Source organism: Saccoglossus kowalevskii, chromosome 7 (assembly GCF_978046115.1).
Source record: "Saccoglossus kowalevskii chromosome 7, keSacKowa6.1, whole genome shotgun sequence".
Classification (NCBI taxonomy): Eukaryota; Metazoa; Hemichordata; class Enteropneusta; family Harrimaniidae; genus Saccoglossus; species Saccoglossus kowalevskii.
In genome coordinates, this window is record NC_140647.1 from 39,746,699 (window position 1) to 39,773,984 (window position 27,286).

General features: G+C 36.5%; 1 protein-coding gene across 2 annotated transcripts in view; it reads left to right on the forward strand.

Annotated features, from left to right (window-relative positions):
* The first annotated feature begins 4,748 nt into the window (after positions 1–4,748).
* LOC100366409 (dnaJ homolog subfamily C member 5-like) overlaps positions 4,749–27,286 on the forward strand; it is a 73,234-nt gene continuing 50,696 nt past the window's right edge. For both annotated transcript variants that reach the window (XM_002736431.4, XM_006818602.3), the window contains exon 1: positions 4,749–4,890. In XM_002736431.4, the coding sequence (XP_002736477.1) occupies positions 4,859–4,890 (32 nt within the window). In that variant the 5' untranslated portion in view covers positions 4,749–4,858. The remainder of the gene's footprint in view (positions 4,891–27,286) is intronic.

The following is a 27,286-nucleotide window of genomic DNA, read 5'->3' on the forward strand; positions in this document are numbered from 1 at the left end:
TTTGCAGTAAGATAGTCCGTCAGTTGAGAAGCAACAATCCTCTCCAAGACTTGAGTGTATTGTGATCAAGTGATGTCTTCTTAAGTAGAGGAGTGACGATTGCAGACTTGAATAGTGCTGGCACTTCACCGGATTGAAGAGAAAGATTAATAGTCATTGATATAAATGGAAGCAGTGAATCGAGACAAGACTTGAGTAGTGATATAGGAAGAGGACCCAGCAGGCATGACTTGTTAGGTGACTTCATGATGAGATTACGAATATCAGATGGATTGGCAGAGGTGAATGAAGGCAGGGTTGACGCAGTATGAATTTCCAAATTGGTGAACTGAGTACTAATATCAGTAGTGTCCAGGTTGGTGCGAATATCCTTGATCTTTGTAGTGAAATATTGACTGAAATGTTCGGTGAGTTCATGGGTGGAAGTGTGGGTTGGTAGAGCAATAGATTTGCTGAACAGTGTAGAAATGGTGCGAAATAGCTTGCTCTGGTCATTGGCACATTCTTTAATGAGGTTGGTGTAGTAACTGCACTTGGTCTCGCGAATTAGCTTGTTGACATGGCGACATGTGTCTTTGTAGATTTGATGATGGATTTCAAGCCTAGTTTCTCGCCATTTTCGCTCTGTGGCCCTACGATGATTCTTTGCCTGGTTTAATTCAGCAGTATACCACTTGATGTCTGGATGAACAGTGATGATGCGCTTCTTGATTGGAGCATGCTTATTGAGAAGACAAGAAATAGCAGAATTGTAAGTAGTAACAGCGGGGTTCAAATCAGAAGGTTGTTGATGTAGATCCTGGATGGTAGCAATGTCCTTAGAGAAATCAGCAGAAGAAATTGATGATAAGCAGCGATAAGAGATTTGGCGTCTAATAAATGGTGGCTTCTGGAGTAACAGTTGTGCATGAACTGGTCTGCGGTCGGAAAGACTGACTGTTGATGGAAATTGAGTCAATGACATCCGAGTTTGTGATAACTAAGTCCAGTATATGTCCGCGAATATGAGTTGGGTCATGGACCCACTGCTTCAAGATGCATGAGTCAATAATGTTGGTGAATTTCTGGGTAGTGGAATTAAGTTGATCGTCGATATGCAAATTAAAGTCACCAACAATGAACATATTACCATTGTATGAACCATATTTCTCAAGCATGGCCCCAAATTCGAGGAGGAACTGTGACACAGTGAGTTTGTCCTTAACACTAGGTGGTGGCCGATATAAGATGACAAATTTGAGAGCAATTCCTTGGTGTATCAGCGTGGCTTCTGTAGCTTCAAATTATTTGATGTTGGTGATAGGTTTCCAGGTAGATAACTTCAGTGAAGATTTGTAGATGAGTGCAATACCACCGCCAGATGACGTGTTGCGTGGAGTATGCTTGAAGGAGTATCCATTAGGGGTGCCATTCAATAATGACATGTTCATTAGTATTTTCTTTCATCCAGGTTTCAGTCAGTGCGATAATGTCAATGTCATCGTCAGTGATATAGTCTCCTACTTCAGGTGCTTTATTACAGAGAGATCGGATATTCCAGGTTGAAAGCAAACGTTTACACTTCCTAGTGACAGGTATGCATTGGTCAGCGACAGGTGTGGTTATTAGTAGTCTTGATGTCTTCAACAAAAAACATACCCTTTCTATCCCTCTATGCTAGTTAGTAGACTACATGGTTAACACAGGAAACAGGTTCAGTTTGGATGGATGATGTTAAGGCATTTATCGAGGGGTTAACTCACTCGCCGAGTACTGCATCTCCAAATGTGTCTACCCTATTTTGGTCATTGTCTTAGTGTTTACGCTTCTTCATAAACCTCTATATGATCTGCTTTGTGTTTTACCTCTTGTCGATTGGTCAAATAAGACACTTTCCTTGGTAGATTTGGTATCAGGTTGGGGGGGGGGGGCAGCAAGTTGCATGCTCTTACTGACAACATAACCATCTTTCAAGCAGACTCACCTTGTGGATTAATCACATTTTACCAGAGTTGCAAGTGAGCTTACCCTCATATACATCTCAGGCCTGAGCCCAGTGTAGCAATAAGTCATAACATGCATTACTCTTTTCTACTGAGACAATGCCAGAGAATGGTAAGTTTAATTTTGTTCTTCGGTTTTCACAAGATTTTCATGGTTAGAAAAAGATTTTACTAAAAACATTTCATTGTAAGAGAACCAGGGTAATTTTTTTCAGATTTACTATGATGGTGTTGTGATTACCAACTGGATTCAAGAATGACAGTTTGGATATTGTGTTTATGTGTATAGAAAACACTTTGACATGGAAAGAGCAACTACAATTTTGAAACAAATACGTCTGAACTTGTAAAATTATTAACAATATATCTTCAGACAGCTTCAAAAACGGCAGTTAGACAAAATTACAAAGTAGAACTACATGTGGACAGAGTTGAATTCTGTAAAAACTTATGATCTGCAGTGGAAAATAACTTTTGCATTCATTTTTAAGACAGTCTGTTGAAGTGTAACATGGAGCACGACATGCACATTTGCTATGCTGTGAGTTCGAATCTCATGTTCATACATAATATAATATCTTGGTTATTTACTGTACTTGAACTGAGAGTCGGTCGAGAATTGAAAAGGAGGCAAACTGGGACTGGCTAGTCTTCCCATGTACCTCAGTTTGCTCCATCAACAGTAAAAGTAACACCAGTGTTACATCACAAGAACAAGTAGTCACAAACTAGCTATAGAAACATGAAGGTACACAAAACCAAAAAACACTGATAAAAGACAGATTATGCACCCACTGTAAAGAAATAGAGGATGAATAACATCATTTACTAGAATGTAAACTGTACACAGAACACAGAGATGACATTATATAGTATTCTTATTGAAATTAACAGTGATTACCAAAACTTAAACAATTTAAACTTGTACTACAGTCACCAAATACAAACCATCTTATCACTCTCTGCAAATATTTAGTTAAATATAAACAAGACTAATTCTTTTATTTTGTCATGTTCTTTTATATTTTATACATATTCTGTGCTGCATACAGATATACTTACATATCACAGTATTTTAATATTTCTTATATTATTATTAGTAGTTCTTTTTTAAATCAATTTTTACATTTCATGTACTTTTATTATTTACTTTATTAATCTGAAAACCTAAAAAGAAATGTTAACTCTTTCTATTCTATTCTATTCTATTCTATTCTATTCTATTCTATTCTATTCACATGACATATGGATATATAAACTTTGATTCAACAACGAAACCAGGTGACTAAATTACTTATTGATCACAATAAAATAGCTGCACTGCCTTCCCAGAAAATGCCTACAATGTTCGAGACATGGACTTCTGTAGTCACAACAAAGCATTCTGCAATAAGCTCACTGACGAACACACCATTGAGCATGACCACGCAAAAATATATACATCAAATTGAACTTGGCTTACATCACAAATGACAACACAGAAAACGGGGGGAAAATTAAAGCACAGCCATTTACCCCGGGACAAAATTTAAAATTACATTCTCACATTATTTTGATTACATTGCCCAGAAACTTACGAACGGAAATGCGACTACACACAAACATAGTTTTTTACTTGAAACTAAGTAATGTTTGTTTTCAAAGCTGCATATATAAGGTATGGTCATTATGCTGAACTCCCATAATTGAAGGTGAATTGGTTAGGTGAAGTTTTTCAACTGCCTGCAACTCCTCCTAAATCGAGGTGAGTACCTCACCGGGGAATGTTGCAACTTTCTAAGAGAAAAGTAGGTAGTTAGTGTAAACTTTCTTTCTAAAACGAATTACATAGCCTACGTGGGGTTACCACCAGTAACCATCTATCCCTATGTCCAACTTTCCAATAGCCTATCTATTCAAATAGATATTTTCTGCCCGCCCCTATATTTTTTCTGTAAAAGAAATAATGAAGTTGTCATTGCAAACGTCGGAATGACCCATACTTAATTTTCATATTTATGAAAAATAATGATGTAATTGTCTTGGAACATTAATTTGGTTATACCATGATAAATCGTCACGGTAACTACAGAAATTCGATTCCGTGTGGGCATCTGGGTAGGCTGCCACTTACGGCCCCATGTAAATGTGTTATTTTAAATGAGTTGATGGCCACATTTTCACTGTAGAATTTGCAATATCAGTACAATGTTGACGGTAATTATCGGAAAACTATAATAATAAATATGTTATATAAAATAAAAATATATATTGTTTTGCATGGCGCTAAACTACGTGTTAGTACCTACCAGCAATGAATTTATTTATTTATGTGAATGACCATATCTGTTTTCGTTTTATACACGTACATGTACGTATGGTATCAACTTGTGGATGTTTGTAATGTTATTCTCATGAGCACAAGTCGCCAACCGGAGACGTGCCGATCGTCATGTTTTTAGGCTCTCGGGTATAATTATTGGGTAATCGTAAAAGATATAAAAAATGGTTGTAGTTTTAAACCATTTCTCATCATGATTTATATTCGATACACCAAAGTGTTCAAAAATTCAACATAGTAATGAATAAAGTAAACACAATTACTATTATTACATTGTTAAAACATATTGAGAATTATGTTTACTCGAATCCAGTCAAACACATAAACGCGGCGTCTTGGGAAGTTTGCCGAGGTTCCAGCCTTCACTGAGAAAATTGGGGATTCCCTGTTTTTTGCAAGTGGGATTTCCTAGAATTACGTCAAGGACACGTGATACCGCTAGTGCGCATGCGTGTTAACCCCTCCTTATATAGTAGACAGGCGGCCGGAAAATTGGTGAATTTATGTTGTATTTTAGTCACTTTGTTGCCGAATTCGCCAATTTTACGGCTCAAATATGTCTCAGAAACAGAAGACGCGGTCTATGAGGTAAGAATATGTGTTTTATATCGCTAATAGTTCGACAATCAAAGCCGATTAACTGACGATGGGACAGTGTATGTAAAAAAATAGGACGCGATTCCAATATCAATTTAGGAATTAACCGTTGCAAACAAACCAGTATTCATATTGTACAAACATTAAAGTTACAGGCAACATTCAAGCCTAAATATTTTCAAAATATGATGTTGGCAATAAACGTACGGATTGATGAACACATACCGCGGTTGTAATACTTACTTTATGTGCGTGCTTACAATATACAGTCCACGGTAGAATAAAATAAAACTGTCGTGTAGAATTAGTCAATCTAATCTACAGTATAAATCGATTGAGTCATATTTTTTAGAAATTCTAGCAACAAAAGTTCGCCTTATCACTGTAAAATATGTAGCTGTAAGTTACATGGTATTTTTGAATGTTTCAGTACAGGTGATAATGTAGTTCACGTGTAATGTCAGCGTTGACATTGAACAGTTGACTGTCACAGTGAACATAAAATAATACATTTTTAGATATTAATTGAAATCTGTTTCTTTCAATTAAGGATGTCAGATGGTTTTGGTGTGTATAATTGTCAATTTATTCATATTATAAATTAAGCAACATTAGTATCGTTATCCTGTCCCCATGGGAATGTTTTTGATGAGTAATCTAGCATATTCTATGATAAATGATGATTGGAGTGTCATTTGTAGCGCCTTCATTCATTCTTCATGCAATCATCTGATGCATACATACCAGTACATTAATATTCTGATTTGATAGACCTATGTGTCATGACGTATAAGTTTCTAAAATAATTGAACATGATTGGTTCTCTTAAATGCCTTTGAGGCTTCCAGAAACAGAGAAACAACGTTGCATTAAAGTGCCTGTGAAATGGCTGCTATTTTCACACCTAAAATTATCCATTGATACATAAATATTATTAATTTTTATATTTGTATGCATAAATTATTTTTTTAAGTGAAAAAATGTGTTTTAAACTCAGTCTACGGCAACTTTATTTTTGTGTATTTTAAAACGAGGCTCCTCATTAGCTTCTTATTTGCAAACAGAAATTCCCCCTGTGACGTCAGAAGGGGAATTTGCTGGGTAGCTTGCATTGCCGATACATGTAAATAAGGCAAATTTCTTGTGCTGTTTTCTCGTCTTTGACTAAATTGCCACTTAGGTACTTGTTCGTCGAGGAAGAATGGACCATAATGAACACATAGACTTAGTATGAAGTTTGTTGCATGAGGTTGAGTCAGAAGCGAAATATGTCCTGTCTGGTGTAGCTAGTCACTGGCGCACGTTTGTACACTGTCGCTGGACAGTGCAATAAATTTGTTGCAATAGGTGAACGCGTCGGGTCATGAATGCGTGCATGAATGGTGTCGTTTTATTGGATAACAAAAATGCAGAGTGACTTACATACAGACAAATTCAGAGTGGATTTAGCGTGATTTTATTAAAATCCAGTGATTATATTAAAAAAATGCATTGACAGCCCAAGCCCGGATTCTTATTCCATAAATTATTATGCAGATCAAGCTGCAAGTAAAGGCAACAAAGGTGTGAATTCGACATTCAACACCAATCACTGAACAATTCAGACACTTTTAGCCTGCGAAAATGAAAACAGCCTGAGGGCTGCGCAATTTCCTGTTTGTCCGAGGTTTCGTTTTCGTGTCATTATCAAAATTACTGCTACCTTTTACATAACACTGCTGGTCTCTATAAAGCGATCAAGATCGGAAAAACAATCAAATCATTTGAAACACTTACTCGACGTCTCTCTCCCTTCTGAAATCCGCCTCAGTGATCATGGGCTGGTCCGGAATCTATTTTTTCGAAAACGTTTTGTATTGCGCCTGGTTTAAGTTGTTGGCATTTCTCGTTAAAACCTAGTTTTCGAAAAACAGAATCTGAGGTGAAGTGGACACTACATATGACGCTGTAAGGAGGAAGTCCACCCCAACCATTTCTCATTATTTTCACGGCTTTCGTCCACTGATTTCTCACCTTTGGATCGATTGGAAACGTATAAATGCACATTACTGCAACTGCCCACAACACAATGTTCATCAAAAATGTTTGTTGTGAAAACAACTTCAAAAATTCACTCTCTCAAAAATAAAATAAAATAGACAAAAAAAAAAAACGCCGATCAAAAAATGTATATTGTTTAAAAGTATGTTGAATGACACAGTGATATAAAAGTACGGCCCAGGAGTATGGCTTCCTCTCATATTTTAGCATTTGGTGGTGCACTTTCACTGGGCGTGGCTACAGCACGGGAAATATCTCAAATGTACTTGGATAAGAGTAATCATTTTCAGCACAAAAATCAAAAAATCAGATCTAAAATGGGAAGCGTGTGGGTGGGCATTGCACAGGCACTTTAAGGCCGCAGTATATGTGAACAATTGCTTTCAGTGCATATATTGTAAATTATTACCTTGTTTCTTCTTAATTCCACATCTAGTCTGGAATTCTGTCATATATTCCAGAACCTTGAATAGGATACTATTCATTCATTCATTCATTCATTCATTCATTCATTCATTCATTCATTCATTCATTCATTCATTCATTCATTCATTCAGCCAGCCATCCATCCATCCATCCATCAACATCTAGTCTGCACTGCATCACATATTCCAATAGCTATGGGCCTGCAATTAAATAATTATCTTGCTAGTTTTCCATTTACCGGGGTAACTATTTATTTATTATGTTCAACATAATTATATCAGCAGCACATGATTTATTACTGTCTACTTTGTGAATTGCACATTGCATCTCATTAGCAGTAACATTTATGTCATCAGAAAATATAATGTCCCATTCAATAACCCTCCAACTGCTGTGTATGGAGTGAAATAGGTCTTTATAACCATTTTAATCTTTTTCCAGAAGTCATTTCTATAGTTACTACATGTAATCCTTTTCTGATTAAGTCAGTGAAAAAACATATCTGTGTATGCTAAAATTTACCACCCAAGCTAGCTAGTTGAGTTGTTCAAAAAGACCTGCTATTTTGATCAACTGGCTGACTTTCAACCAAATAATGATGCTGTAACAAAGCTTATTTGATGCAAATTATGACATCCAATCATCAGTATTAATTAATTCACTTAATGTATGCATATTTTGGTGCTGCAAAACATAAATGAGTTTGAGTTGGCGAGCATAGGTAATTTTAGTTTTATACTCTGTTGTTTTTATATGTGTTAGGTTAGTGTAACTTGTTACTGTTAGCGAATATACATTGACATGTTAAAAGTAGTTCTTGTGTGTTACATGTGTGCTTGAAGCCATTGAAGTATGCTGCAATAGGTTGAGTATGTCTTCTCACATGTCTCAAATATGTCTATCCTCGCAGGATTGTGTTTGTTTTCGTCTTTATTCAGTTATCTAGAAGATATCGTCTGCGCTGTATTACATCACACTGTGGTGATATGGATATTTGATCTGTCCCGTATTACATCACACTGTGGTGATATGGATATTCCATCTTTCCCATATACATCACACTGTGGTGATATGGATATTTGATCTGTCCCGCATTACATCACACTGTGGTGATATGGATATATTTGATCTGCACTGTATTACATCACACTGTGGTGATATGGACATTTGCTCTATCCCGTATTACATCACACTGGTGATATGGATATTTGATCTGTCCTGTTTTACATCACCTTGTGGTGATATGGATATTTGATCTGTCCCTCATTACATCACACTGTGGTGGTATGGATAATTGATCTATACTGTATTACATCACACTGTGGTGATATGGATATTTGATCTATCCTGTATTACATCACACTGTGGTGATATGGATATTTGATCTATCCTGTATTACATCGCACTGTGGTAATATGGATATTTGATCTGTCCTGTATTACATCACACTGTGGTGATATGGATATTTGATCTGCCCTCTATTATATCACACTGTGGTGATATGGATATTCGATCTGTCCTGTATTACATCACACTGGTGATATGGATATTTGATCTGTCCTGTTTTACATCACACTGTGGTGATATGGATGTTTGATCTGTCCTGTATTATATCACACAGGTGCTATGGATATTTGATCTGTCCTGTATTACATCACACTGTGGTGATAGGGATATTTGATCTGTCCCTCATTACTTCACACTGTGGTGGTATGGATATTTGATCTGTCCTGTTTTCAATCACACTGTGGTGATATGGATATTTGATCTGCCCTGTATTATATCACACTGTGGTGATATGGATATTCGATCTGTCCTGTATTACATCACACTGGTGATATGCATATTTGATCTGTCCTGTTTTACATCACACAGTGGTGATATGGATATTTGATCTGTCCTGTTTTACATCACACTGTGGTGATATGGATATTTGATCTACCCTGTATTACATCACACTGTGGTGATATGGATATTTGATCTGTCCTGTTTTACATCACCTTGTGGTGGTATGGATAATTGATCTATACTGTATTACATCACACTGTGGTGATATGGATATTTGATCTATCCTGTATTACATCACACTGTGGTGATATGGATATTTGATCTATCCTGTATTACATCGCACTGTGGTAATATGGATATTTGATCTGTCCTGTATTACATCACACTGTGGTGATATGGATATTTGATCTGCCCTCTATTATATCACACTGTGGTGATATGGATATTCGATCTGTCCTGTATTACATCACACTGGTGATATGGATATTTGATCTGTCCTGTTTTACATCACACTGTGGTGATATGGATGTTTGATCTGTCCTGTATTATATCACACAGGTGCTATGGATATTTGATCTGTCCTGTATTACATCACACTGTGGTGATAGGGATATTTGATCTGTCCCTCATTACTTCACACTGTGGTGGTATGGATATTTGATCTGTCCTGTTTTCAATCACACTGTGGTGATATGGATATTTGATCTGCCCTGTATTATATCACACTGTGGTGATATGGATATTCGATCTGTCCTGTATTACATCACACTGGTGATATGCATATTTGATCTGTCCTGTTTTACATCACACAGTGGTGATATGGATATTTGATCTGTCCTGTTTTACATCACACTGTGGTGATATGGATATTTGATCTACCCTGTATTACATCACACTGTGGTGATATGGATATTTGATCTGTCCTGTTTTACATCACCTTGTGGTGGTATGGATATTTGATCTATCCTGTATTACATCACACTGTGGTGATATGGATATTTGATCTATCCTGTATTACATCATACTGTGGTGATATGGATATTTGATCTATCCTGTATTATATCACACTGGTGATAGGGATATGCGATCTGTCCTGTATTTTATCACACTGGTGATATGGATATTTGATCTGTCCCTCATTACTTCACCTTGTGGTGATATGAATATTTGATCTGTCCTGTATTACATCACACTGGTGATATGGATATTTGATCTGTCCTGTTTTACATCACCTTGTGGTGATATGGATATTTGATCTGCCCTGTATTATATCACACTGTGGTGATATGGATATTTGATCTGTCCTGTATTACATCACACTGTGGTGATATGGATATTTGATCTGCCCTCTATTATATCACACTGTGGTGATATGGATATTCGATCTGTCCTGTATTACATCACACTGGTGATATGGATATTTGATCTGCCCTGTATTATATCACACTGTGGTGATATGGATATTTGATCTGTCCTGTATTACATCACACTGTGGTGATATGGATATTTGATCTGCCCTCTATTATATCACACTGTGGTGATATGGATATTCGATCTGTCCTGTATTACATCACACTGGTGATATGGATATTTGATCTGTCCTGTTTTACATCACCTTGTGGTGATATGGATATTTGATCTGCCCTGTATTATATCACACTGTGGTGATATGGATATTAGATCTGTCCTGTATTACATCACACTGGTGCTATGGATATTTGATCTGTCCTGTTTTACATCACCTTGTGGTGATATGGATATTTGATCTGCCCTGTATTATATCACACTGTGGTGATATGGATATTTGATCTGTCCTGTATTACATCACACTGTGGTGATATGGATATTTGATCTATCCTGTATTACATCACGCTGTGGTAATATGGATATTTGATCTGTCCTGTATTACATCACACTGTGGTGATATGGATATTTGATCTGTTCCACATTACTTCACCTTGTGGTGATATGGATATTTGATCTATCCTGTATTATATCACACTGTGGTGATATGGATATTTGATCTGTCCTGTATTACATCACACTGTGGTGATATGGATATTTGATCTATCCTGTATTACATCACACTGTGGTGATATGGATATTTGATCTATCCTGTATTACATCACACTGTGGTGATATGGATATTTGATCTATCCTGTATTACATCACACTGTGGTGATATAGATATTTGATCTATCCTGTATTATATCACATTGTGGTGATATGGATATTCGATCTGTCCTGTATTACATCACACTGGTGATATGGATATTTGATCTGTCCTGTATTACATCACACTGTGGTGATATGGATATTTGATCTATCCTGTATTACATCACACTGTGGTGATATGGATATTTGATCTGTCCTGTTTTACATCACCTTGTGGTGATATGGATATTTGATCTGCCCTGTATTATATCACACTGTGGTGATATGGATATTTGATCTGTCCTGTATTACATCACACTGTGGTGATATGGATATTTGATCTATCCTGTATTACATCACGCTGTGGTAATATGGATATTTGATCTGTCCTGTATTACATCACACTGTGGTGATATGGATATTTGATCTGTTCCACATTACTTCACCTTGTGGTGATATGGATATTTGATCTATCCTGTATTACATCACACTGTGGTGATATGGATATTTGATCTGTCCTGTATTACATCACACTGTGGTGATATGGATATTAGATCTGTCCTGTATTACATCACACTGTGGTGATATGGATATTTGATCTGTCCTGTTTTACATCACCTTGTGGTGGTATGGATATTTGATCTATCCTGTATTACATCACACTGTGGTGATATGGATATTTGATCTATCCTGTATTACATCATACTGTGGTGATATGGATATTTGATCTATCCTGTATTATATCACACTGGTGATAGGGATATGCGATCTGTCCCTCATTACTTCACACTGTGGTGGTATGGATATTTGATCTGTCCTGTTTTCAATCACACTGTGGTGATATGGATATTTGATCTATCCTGTATTATATCACATTGTGGTAATATGGATATTTGATCTGCCCTGTATTATATCACACTGTGGTGATATGGATATTCGATCTGTCCTGTATTACATCACACTGGTGATATGCATATTTGATCTGTCCTGTTTTACATCACACAGTGGTGATATGGATATTTGATCTGTCCTGTTTTACATCACACTGTGGTGATATGGATATTTGATCTATCCTGTATTACATCACACTGTGGTGATATGGATATTTGATCTGTCCTGTTTTACATCACCTTGTGGTGGTATGGATATTTGATCTATCCTGTATTACATCACACTGTGGTGATATGGATATTTGATCTATCCTGTATTACATCATACTGTGGTGATATGGATATTTGATCTATCCTGTATTATATCACACTGGTGATAGGGATATGCGATCTGTCCTGTATTGCATCACACTGGTGATATGGATATTTGATCTGTCCCTCATTACTTCACCTTGTGGTGATATGAATATTTGATCTGTCCTGTATTACATCACACTGGTGATATGGATATTTGATCTGTCCTGTTTTACATCACCGTGTGGTGATATGGATATTTGATCTGCCCTGTATTATATCACACTGTGGTGATAAGGATATTTGATCTGTCCTGTATTACATCACACTGTGGTGATATGGATATTTGATCTGCCCTCTATTATATCACACTGTGGTGATATGGATATTCGATCTGTCCTGTATTACATCACACTGGTGATATGGATATTTGATCTGCCCTGTATTATATCACACTGTGGTGATATGGATATTTGATCTGTCCTGTTTTACATCACCTTGTGGTGGTATGGATATTTGATCTATCCTGTATTACATCACACTGTGGTGATATGGATATTTGATCTATCCTGTATTACATCATACTGTGGTGATATGGATATTTGATCTATCCTGTATTATATCACACTGGTGATAGGGATATGCGATCTGTCCCTCATTACTTCACACTGTGGTGGTATGGATATTTGATCTGTCCTGTTTTCAATCACACTGTGGTGATATGGATATTTGATCTATCCTGTATTATATCACACTGTGGTAATATGGGTATTTGATCTGCCCTGTATTATATCACACTGTGGTGATATGGATATTCGATCTGTCCTGTATTACATCACACTGGTGATATGCATATTTGATCTGTCCTGTTTTACATCACACAGTGGTGATATGGATATTTGATCTGTCCTGTTTTACATCACACTGTGGTGATATGGATATTTGATCTATCCTGTATTACATCACACTGTGGTGATATGGATATTTGATCTGTCCTGTTTTACATCACCTTGTGGTGGTATGGATATTTGATCTATCCTGTATTACATCACACTGTGGTGATATGGATATTTGATCTATCCTGTATTACATCATACTGTGGTGATATGGATATTTGATCTATCCTGTATTATATCACACTGGTGATAGGGATATGCGATCTGTCCTGTATTTTATCACACTGGTGATATGGATATTTGATCTGTCCCTCATTACTTCACCTTGTGGTGATATGAATATTTGATCTGTCCTGTATTACATCACACTGGTGATATGGATATTTGATCTGTCCTGTTTTACATCACCTTGTGGTGATATGGATATTTGATCTGCCCTGTATTATATCACACTGTGGTGATATGGATATTTGATCTGTCCTGTATTACATCACACTGTGGTGATATGGATATTTGATCTGCCCTCTATTATATCACACTGTGGTGATATGGATATTCGATCTGTCCTGTATTACATCACACTGGTGATATGGATATTTGATCTATCCTGTATTACATCACACTGTGGTGATATGGATATTTGATCTGTCCTGTTTTACATCACCTTGTGGTGGTATGGATATTTGATCTATCCTGTATTACATCACACTGTGGTGATATGGATATTTGATCTATCCTGTATTACATCATACTGTGGTGATATGGATATTTGATCTATCCTGTATTATATCACACTGGTGATAGGGATATGCGATCTGTCCTGTATTTTATCACACTGGTGATATGGATATTTGATCTGTCCCTCATTACTTCACCTTGTGGTGATATGAATATTTGATCTGTCCTGTATTACATCACACTGGTGATATGGATATTTGATCTGTCCTGTTTTACATCACCTTGTGGTGATATGGATATTTGATCTGCCCTGTATTATATCACACTGTGGTGATATGGATATTTGATCTGTCCTGTATTACATCACACTGTGGTGATATGGATATTTGATCTGCCCTCTATTATATCACACTGTGGTGATATGGATATTCGATCTGTCCTGTATTACATCACACTGGTGATATGGATATTTGATCTGTCCTGTTTTACATCACCTTGTGGTGATATGGATATTTGATCTGCGCTGTATTATATCACACTGTGGTGATATGGATATTTGATCTGTCCTGTATTACATCACACTGTGGTGATATGGATATTTGATCTGCCCTCTATTATATCACACTGTGGTGATATGGATATTCGATCTGTCCTGTATTACATCACACTGGTGATATGGATATTTGATCTGTCCTGTTTTACATCACCTTGTGGTGATATGGATATTTGATCTGCGCTGTATTATATCACACTGTGGTGATATGGATATTTGATCTGTCCTGTATTACATCACACTGTGGTGATATGGATATTTGATCTATCCTGTATTACATCACGCTGTGGTAATATGGATATTTGATCTGTCCTGTATTACATCACACTGTGGTGATATGGATATTTGATCTGTTCCACATTACTTCACCTTGTGGTGATATGGATATTTGATCTATCCTGTATTACATCACACTGTGGTGATATGGATATTTGATCTGTCCTGTATTACATCACACTTTGGTGATATGGATATTTGATCTATCCTGTATTACATCATACTGTGGTGATATGGATATTTGATCTATCCTGTATTATATCACACTGGTGATAGGGATATGCGATCTGTCCTGTATTTTATCACACTGGTGATATGGATATTTGATCTGTCCCTCATTACTTCACCTTGTGGTGATATGAATATTTGATCTGTCCTGTATTACATCACACTGGTGATATGGATATTTGATCTGTCCTGTTTTACATCACCTTGTGGTGATATGGATATTTGATCTGCCCTGTATTATATCACACTGTGGTGATATGGATATTTGATCTGTCCTGTATTACATCACACTGTGGTGATATGGATATTTGATCTGCCCTCTATTATATCACACTGTGGTGATATGGATATTCGATCTGTCCTGTATTACATCACACTGGTGATATGGATATTTGATCTGTCCTGTTTTACATCACCTTGTGGTGATATGGATATTTGATCTGCGCTGTATTATATCACACTGTGGTGATATGGATATTTGATCTGTCCTGTATTACATCACACTGTGGTGATATGGATATTTGATCTGCCCTCTATTATATCACACTGTGGTGATATGGATATTCGATCTGTCCTGTATTACATCACACTGGTGATATGGATATTTGATCTGTCCTGTTTTACATCACCTTGTGGTGATATGGATATTTGATCTGCGCTGTATTATATCACACTGTGGTGATATGGATATTTGATCTGTCCTGTATTACATCACACTGTGGTGATATGGATATTTGATCTATCCTGTATTACATCACGCTGTGGTAATATGGATATTTGATCTGTCCTGTATTACATCACACTGTGGTGATATGGATATTTGATCTGTTCCACATTACTTCACCTTGTGGTGATATGGATATTTGATCTATCCTGTATTACATCACACTGTGGTGATATGGATATTTGATCTGTCCTGTATTACATCACACTTTGGTGATATGGATATTAGATCTGTCCTGTATTACATCACACTGGTGATATGGATATTTGATCTGTCCTGTTTTACATCACACTGTGGTGATATGGATATTTGATCTATCCTGTATTATATCACACTGTGGTGATATGGATATTCGATCTGTCCTGTATTACATCACACTGGTGATATGGATATTTGATCTATCCTGTATTACATCACACTGTGGTGATATGGATATTTGATCTATCCTGTATTACATCACACTGTGGTGATATGGATATTTGATCTATCCTGTATTACATCACACTGTGGTAATATGGATATTTGATCTGTCCTGTATTACATCACACTGTGGTGATATGGATATTTGATCTGCCCTCTATTATATCACACTGTGGTGATATGGATATTCGATCTGTCCTGTATTGCATCACACTGGTGATATGGATATTTGATCTGTCTTGTTTTACATCACACTGTGGTGATATGGATATTTGATCTGTCCTGTATTACATCACACTTTGGTGATATGGATATTAGATCTGTCCTGTATTACATCACACTGGTGATATGGATATTTGATCTGTCCTGTTTTACATCACACTGTGGTGATATGGATATTTGATCTATCCTGTATTATATCACACTGTGGTGATATGGATATTCTATCTGTCCTGTATTACATCACACTGGTGATATGGATATTTGATCTGTCCTGTATTACATCACACTGTGGTGATATGGATATTTGATCTATCCTGTATTACATCACACTGGTGATATGGATATTTGATCTATCCTGTATTACATCACACTGTGGTGATATGGATATTTGATCTATCCTGTATTACATCACACTGTGGTAATATGGATATTTGATCTGTCCTGTATTACATCACACTGTGGTGATATGGATATTTGATCTGCCCTCTATTATATCACACTGTGGTGATATGGATATTTGATCTGTCCTGTATTGCATCACACTGGTGATATGGATATTTGATCTGTCTTGTTTTACATCACACTGTGGTGATATGGATATTTGATCTGTCCCTCATTACTTCACCTTGTGGTGATATGAATATTTGATCTGTCCTGTATTACATCATACTGGTGATATGGATATTTGATCTGTCCTGTTTTACATCACCTTGTGGTGATATGGATATTTGATCTGCCCTGTATTATATCACAGTGTGGTGATATGGATATTTGATCTGTCCTGTATTACATCACACTGTGGTGATATGGCTATTTGATCTATCCTGTATTACATCACACTGGTGATATGGATATTTGATCTGTTCCACATTACTTCACCTTGTGGTGATATGGATATTTGATCTATCCTGTATTACATCACACTGTGGTGATATGGATATTTGATCTATCCTGTATTACATCACACTGTGGTGATATGGATATTTGATCTATCCTGTATTACATCACACTGTGGTAATATGGATATTTGATCTGTCCTGTAATACATCACACTGTGGTGATATGGATATTTGATCTGCCCTGTATTACATCACACTGGTGATATGGATATTTGATCTGTCTTGTTTTACATCACACTGTGGTGATATGGATATTTGATCTATCCTGTATTAAATCACACAGGTGCTATGGATATTTGATCTGTCCTGTATTACATCACACTGTGGTGATATGGATATTTGATCTGTCCCTCATTACTTCACACTGTGGTGGTATGGATATTTGATCTGTCCCACATTACTTCACACTGTGGTGATATGGATATTTGATCTATCCTGTATTGCATCACGCTGGTGATATGGATATTTGATCTATCCTGTATTACATCACACTGGTAATATGGACATTTGATCTGTCCTGTTTTACATCACACTGTGGTGATATGGATTTTCGATCTATCCTGTATTATATCACACTGGTGCTATGGATATTTGATCTATCCTGTATTACATCACACTGGTCATATGGATATTTGATCTGTCCTGTTTTACATCACCTTGTGGTGTTATGGATATTTGATCTGTCCAGTATTACATCACACTGGTGATATGGATATTTGATCTGTTCTGTTTTACATCACCTTGTGGTAATATGAATATTTGATCTGCCCTGTATTATATCACACTGTGGTGATATGGATATTTGATTTGTCCCTCCTTACATCACACTGGTGATATGGATATTTGATCTGTCCCACATTACTTCACACTGTGGTGATATGGATATTTGATCTATCCTGTATTACATCACGCTGGTGATATGGATATTTGACCTGCCCTCTATTATATCACACTGTGGTGATATGGATATTCGATCTGTCCTGTATTCCATCACACTGGTGATATGGATATTTGATCTGTCCTGTTTTACTTCACACTGTGGTGATATGGATATTCGATCTATCCTATATTATATCACACTGATGCTATGGATATTTGATCTATCCTGTATTACATCACACTGTGATATGGATATTTGATCAGTTCTGTTTTACATCACCTTGTGGTGATATGGATATTTGATCTATCCTGTATTACATCACACTGTGGTGATATGGATATTTGATCTGTCCTGTATTACATCACACTGTGGTGATATTGATATTTGATCTGTCCCTCATTACATCACACTGTGGTGGTATGGATATTTGATCTATCCTGTATTATATCACACTGTGGTGATATGGATATTTGATCTATCCTGTATTACATCACTCTTTGGTTATGTGGATACACATTATGTATTTGATCTATCCTGCATTGTATCACGCTGGTGATATGGATATTTGATCTGCCCTGTATTATATCACACTGTGGTGATATGGATATTTGATCTATCCTGTATTACATCACACTGTGGTGATAAGGATATTTGATCTGCCCTGTATTATATCACACTGTGGTGATATGGATATTTGATCTGCCCTGTATTACATCACACTGTGGTGATATTGATATTTGATCTATCCTGCATTGTATCACGCTGGTGATATGGATATTTGATCTGCCCTGTATTATATCACACTGTGGTGATATGGATATTCGATCTGTCCTGTATTACATCACACTGGTGATATGGATATTTGATCTGTCCTGTTTTACTTCACACTGTGGTGATATGGATATTCCATCTATCCTGTTTTACATCACACTGTCATATGGATATTTGATCTGTTCTGTTTTACATCACACTGTGGTGATATGGATATTTGATCTGTCCCTCATAACATCACACTGTGGTGATATGGATATTAGATCTGTCCTGTATTACATCACACTGGTGATATGGATATTTGATCTGTCCTGTATTACATCACACTGTGGTGATATGGATATTTGATCTATCCTGTATTACATCACACTGTGGTGATATGGATATTTGATCTATCCTGTATTACATCACACTGTGGTGATATGGATATTTGATCTATCCTGTATTACATCACACTGTGGTAATATGGATATTTGATCTGCCCTCTATTATATCACACTGTGGTTATATGGATATTCGATCTGTCCTGTATTGCATCACACTGGTGATATGGATATTTGATCTGTCTTGTTTTACATCACACTGTGGTGATATGGATATTTGATCTGTCCCTCATTACTTCACCTTGTGGTGATATGGATATTTGATCTATCCTGTATTACATCACACTGTGGTGATATGGATATTTGATCTGCCCTGTATTATATCACACTGTGGTGATATGGATATTTGATCTACCCTGTATTACATCACACTGTGGTGATATTGATATTTGATCTATCCTGCATTGTATCACGCTGGTGATATGGATATTTGATCTGCCCTGTATTATATCACACTGTGGTGATATGGATATTCGATCTGTCCTGTATTACATCACACTGGTGATATGGATATTTGATCTGTCCTGTTTTACTTCACACTGTGGTGATATGGATATTCCATCTATCCTGTTTTACATCACACTGTCATATGGATATTTGATCTGTTCTGTTTTACATCACACTGTGGTGATATGGATATTTGATCTGTCCCTCATAACATCACACTGTGGTGATATGGATATTAGATCTGTCCTGTATTACATCACACTGGTGATATGGATATTTGATCTGTCCTGTATTACATCACACTGTGGTGATATGGATATTTGATCTATCCTGTATTACATCACACTGTGGTGATATGGATATTTGATCTATCCTGTATTACATCACACTGTGGTGATATGGATATTTGATCTATCCTGTATTACATCACACTGTGGTAATATGGATATTTGATCTGTCCTGTATTACATCACACTGTGGTGATATGGATATTTGATCTGCCCTCTATTATATCACACTGTGGTGATATGGATATTCGATCTGTCCTGTATTGCATCACACTGGTGATATGGATATTTGATCTGTCTTGTTTTACATCACACTGTGGTGATATGGATATTTGATCTGTCCCTCATTACTTCACCTTGTGGTGATATGGATATTTGATCTGCCCTGTATTACATCACACTGTGGTGATATTGATATTTGATCTATCCTGCATTGTATCACGCTGGTGATATGGATATTTGATCTGCCCTGTATTACATCACACTTTGGTGATATGGATATTAGATCTGTCCTGTATTACATCACACTGGTGATATGGATATTTGATCTGTCCTGTTTTACATCACACTGTGGTGATATGGATATTTGATCTATCCTGTATTATATCACACTGTGGTGATATGGATATTCGATCTGTCCTGTATTACATCACACTGGTGATATGGATATTTGATCTGTCCTGTATTACATCACACTGTGGTGATATGGATATTTGATCTATCCTGTATTACATCACACTGTGGTGATATGGATATTTGATCTATCCTGTATTACATCACACTGTGGTGATATGGATATTTGATCTATCCTGTATTACATCACACTGTGGTAATATGGATATTTGATCTGTCCTGTATTACATCACACTGTGGTGATATGGATATTTGATCTGCCCTCTATTATATCACACTGTGGTGATATGGATATTCGATCTGTCCTGTATTGCATCACACTGGTGATATGGATATTTGATCTGTCTTGTTTTACATCACACTGTGGTGATATGGATATTTGATCTGTCCCTCATTACTTCACCTTGTGGTGATATGAATATTTGATCTGTCCTGTATTACATCACACTGGTGATATGGATATTTGATCTGTCCTGTTTTACATCACCTTGTGGTGATATGGATATTTGATCTGCCCTGTATTATATCACAGTGTGGTGATATGGATATTTGATATGTCCTGTATTACATCACACTGTGGTGATATGGATATTTGATCTGTCCTGTTTTACTTCACACTGTGGTGATATGGATATTCGATCTATCCTATATTATATCACACTGATGCTATGGATATTTGATCTATCCTGTATTACATCACACTGTGATATGGATATTTGATCAATTCTGTTTTACATCACCTTGTGGTGATATGGATATTTGATCTATCCTGTATTACATCACACTGTGGTGATATGGATATTTGATCTGTCCTGTATTACATCACACTGTGGTGATATTGATATTTGATCTGTCCCTCATTACATCACTCTGTGGTGGTATGGATATTTGATCTATCCTGTATTATATCACACTGTGGTGATATGGATATTTGATCTATCCTGTATTACATCACTCTTTGGTTATGTGGATACACATTATGTATTTGATCTATCCTGCATTGTATCACGCTGGTGATATGGATATTTGATCTGCCCTGTATTATATCACAATGTGGTGATATGGATATTTGATCTATCCTGTATTACATCACACTGTGGTGATATGGATATTTGATCTGCCCTGTATTATATCACACTGTGGTGATATGGATATTTGATCTGCCCTGTATTACATCACACTGTGGTGATATTGATATTTGATCTATCCTGCATTGTATCACGCTGGTGATATGGATATTTGATCTGCCCTGTATTATATCACACTGTGGTGATATGGATATTCGATCTGTCCTGTATTACATCACACTGGTGATATGGATATTTGGTCTGTCCTGTTTTACTTCACACTGTGGTGATATGGATATTCCATCTATCCTGTTTTACATCACACTGTCATATGGATATTTGATCTGTTCTGTTTTACATCACACTGTGGTGATATGGATATTTGATCTGTCCCTCATAACATCACACTGTGGTGATATGGATATTTGATCTATCCTGTATTATATCACACTGGTGATATGGCTATTTGATCTACCCTGTATTAAATCACACTGTGGTGATATGGATATTTGATCTGCCCTGTTTTATATCACACTGGTGATATGGATATTTGATCTGCCCTGTATTATATCACACTGTGGTGATATGGATATTGGATCTCTCCCTCATTACATCACACTGTGGTGATATGGATATTTGATCTATCCTGTATTACATCACACTGTGGTGATATGGATATTTAATCTGTCCTGTATTACATCACACTGTGGTTATATGGATATTTGATCTGTCCTGTATTACATCACACTGTGGTGATATGGATATTTGATCTGTCCCTCATTACATCACCTTGTGGTGATATGGATATTTGATCTATCCTGTATTACATCACATTGTGGTGATATAGATATTTGATTTATCCTGTATTACATCACACTGGTGATATGGATATTTGATCTGCCCTGTTCTACATCACACTGTGGTGATATGGATATTTGATCTGTCCCACATTACTTCACACTGTGGTGATAGGGATATTTGATATATCCTGTATTACATCACACTGGTGATATGGATATTTGATCTGCCCTGTATTACATCACACTGTGGTGAAATGGATATTTGATCTGTCCTGTATTACATCACACTGTGGTGATATTGATATTTGATCTGTCCCTCATTACATCACCTTGTGGTGATATGGATATTTGATCTATCCTGTATTACATCACACTGTGGTGATATGGATATTTGATCAATCCTGTAATACATCACACTGGTGATATGGATTTTTGATCTGCCCAGTATTACACCACACTGTGGTGATATGGATATTTGATCTGTCCCTCATTACATCACCTTGTGGTGATATGGATATTTGACCTATCCTGTATTACATCACACTGTGGTGATATGGATATTCGATCTGCCCTGTATTACATCACACTGTGGTGAAATGGATATTTGATCTGTCCTGTATTATATCACACTGTGGTGATATGGATATTTGATCTATCCTGTATTACATCACACTGTGGTGATATGGATATTCGATCTGTCCTGTATTACATCACACTGGTGATATGGATATTTGATCTGTCCTGTTTTACATCACACAGTGGTGATATGGATATTTGATCTGTCCTGTTTTACATCACACTGTGGTGATATGGATATTTGATCTATCCTGTATTACATCACACTGGTGATATGGATATTTGATCTGTCCTGTTTTACTTCACACTGTGGTGATATGGATATTCCATCTATCCTGTTTTACATCACACTGTCATATGGATATTTGATCTGTTCTGTTTTACATCACACTGTGGTGATATGGATATTTGATCTGTCCCTCATAACATCACACTGTGGTGATATGGATATTAGATCTGTCCTGTATTACATCACACTGGTGATATGGATATTTGATCTGTCCTGTATTACATCACACTGTGGTGATATGGATATTTGATCTATCCTGTATTACATCACACTGTGGTGATATGGATATTTGATCTATCCTGTATTACATCACACTGTGGTGATATGGATATTTGATCTATCCTGTATTACATCACACTGTGGTGAAATGGATATTTGATCTGTCCTGTATTATATCACACTGTGGTGATATGGATATTTGATCTATCCTGTATTACATCACACTGTGGTGATATGGATATTCGATCTGTCCTGTATTACATCACACTGGTGATATGGATATTTGATCTGTCCTGTTTTACATCACACAGTGGTGATATGGATATTTGATCTGTCCTGTTTTACATCACACTGTGGTGATATGGATATTTGATCTATCCTGTATTACATCACACTGGTGATATGGATATTTGATCTGTCCTGTTTTACTTCACACTGTGGTGATATGGATATTCCATCTATCCTGTTTTACATCACACTGTCATATGGATATTTGATCTGTTCTGTTTTACATCACACTGTGGTGATATGGATATTTGATCTGTCCCTCATAACATCACACTGTGGTGATATGGATATTAGATCTGTCCTGTATTACATCACACTGGTGATATGGATATTTGATCTGTCCTGTATTACATCACACTGTGGTGATATGGATATTTGATCTATCCTGTATTACATCACACTGTGGTGATATGGATATTTGATCTATCCTGTATTACATCACACTGTGGTGATATGGATATTTGATCTATCCTGTATTACATCACACTGTGGTAATATGGATATTTGATCTGCCCTCTATTATATCACACTGTGGTTATATGGATATTCGATCTGTCCTGTATTGCATCACACTGGTGATATGGATATTTGATCTGTCTTGTTTTACATCACACTGTGGTGATATGGATATTTGATCTGTCCCTCATTACTTCACCTTGTGGTGATATGGATATTTGATCTATCCTGTATTACATCACACTGTGGTGATATGGATATTTGATCTGCCCTGTATTATATCACATTGTGGTGATATGGATATTTGATCTGCCTTGTATTACATCACACTGTGGTGATATTGATATTTGATCTATCCTGCATTGTATCACGCTGGTGATATGGATATTTGATCTGCCCTGTATTATATCACACTGTGGTGATATGGATATTCGATCTGTCCTGTATTACATCACACTGGTGATATGGATATTTGATCTGTCCTGTTTTACTTCACACTGTGGTGATATGGATATTCCATCTATCCTGTTTTACATCACACTGTCATATGGATATTTGATCTGTTCTGTTTTACATCACACTGTGGTGATATGGATATTTGATCTGTCCCTCATAACATCACACTGTGGTGATATGGATATTAGATCTGTCCTGTATTACATCACACTGGTGATATGGATATTTGATCTGTCCTGTATTACATCACACTGTGGTGATATGGATATTTGATCTATCCTGTATTACATCACACTGTGGTGATATGGATATTTGATCTATCCTGTATTACATCACACTGTGGTGATATGGATATTTGATCTATCCTGTATTACATCACACTGTGGTAATATGGATATTTGATCTGTCCTGTATTACATCACACTGTGGTGATATGGATATTTGATCTGCCCTCTATTATATCACACTGTGGTGATATGGATATTCGATCTGTCCTGTATTGCATCACACTGGTGATATGGATATTTGATCTGTCTTGTTTTACATCACACTGTGGTGATATGGATATTTGATCTGTCCCTCATTACTTCACCTTGTGGTGATATGGATATTTGATCTGCCCTGTATTACATCACACTGTGGTGATATTGATATTTGATCTATCCTGCATTGTATCACGCTGGTGATATGGATATTTGATCTGCCCTGTATTACATCACACTTTGGTGATATGGATATTAGATCTGTCCTGTATTACATCACACTGGTGATATGGATATTTGATCTGTCCTGTTTTACATCACACTGTGGTGATATGGATATTTGATCTATCCTGTATTATATCACACTGTGGTGATATGGATATTCGATCTGTCCTGTATTACATCACACTGGTGATATGGATATTTGATCTGTCCTGTATTACATCACACTGTGGTGATATGGATATTTGATCTATCCTGTATTACATCACACTGTGGTGATATGGATATTTGATCTATCCTGTATTACATCACACTGTGGTGATATGGATATTTGATCTATCCTGTATTACATCACACTGTGGTAATATGGATATTTGATCTGTCCTGTATTACATCACACTGTGGTGATATGGATATTTGATCTGCCCTCTATTATATCACACTGTGGTGATATGGATATTCGATCTGTCCTGTATTGCATCACACTGGTGATATGGATATTTGATCTGTCTTGTTTTACATCACACTGTGGTGATATGGATATTTGATCTGTCCCTCATTACTTCACCTTGTGGTGATATGAATATTTGATCTGTCCTGTATTACATCACACTGGTGATATGGATATTTGATCTGTCCTGTTTTACATCACCTTGTGGTGATATGGATATTTGATCTGCCCTGTATTATATCACAGTGTGGTGATATGGATATTTGATCTGTCCTGTATTACATCACACTGTGGTGATATGGATATTTGATCTATCCTGTATTACATCACACTGGTGATATGGATATTTGATCTGTTCCACATTACTTCACCTTGTGGTGATATGGATATTTGATCTATCCTGTATTACATCACACTGTGGTGATATGGATATTTGATCTATCCTGTATTACATCACTGTGGTGATATGGATATTTGATCTATCCTGTATTACATCACACTGTGGTGATATGGATATTTGATCTATCCTGTATTACATCACACTGTGGTAATATGGATATTTGATCTGTCCTGTATTACATCACACTGTGGTGAGATGGATATTTGATCTGCCCTCTATTATATCACACTGTGGTGATATGGATATTCGATCTGTCCTGTATTACATCACACTGGTGATATGGATATTTGATCTGTCTTGTTTTACATCACACTGTGGTGATATGGATATTTGATCTATCCTGTATTAAATCACACAGGTGCTATGGATATTTGATCTGTCCTGTATTACATCACACTGTGGTGATATGGATATTTGATCTGTCCCTCATTACTTCACACTGTGGTGGTATGGATATTTGATCTGTCCCACATTACTTCACACTGTGGTGATATGGATATTTGATCTATCCTGTATTGCATCACGCTGGTGATATGGATATTTGATCTATCCTGTATTACATCACACTGGTGATATGGATATTTGATCTGTCCTGTTTTACATCACACTGTGGTGATATGGATTTTCGATCTATCCTGTATTATATCACACTGGTGCTATGGATATTTGATCTATCCTGTATTACATTACACTGGTCATATGGATATTTGATCTGTCCTGTTTTACATCACCTTGTGGTGTTATGGATATTTGATCTGTCCAGTATTACATCACACTGGTGATATGGATATT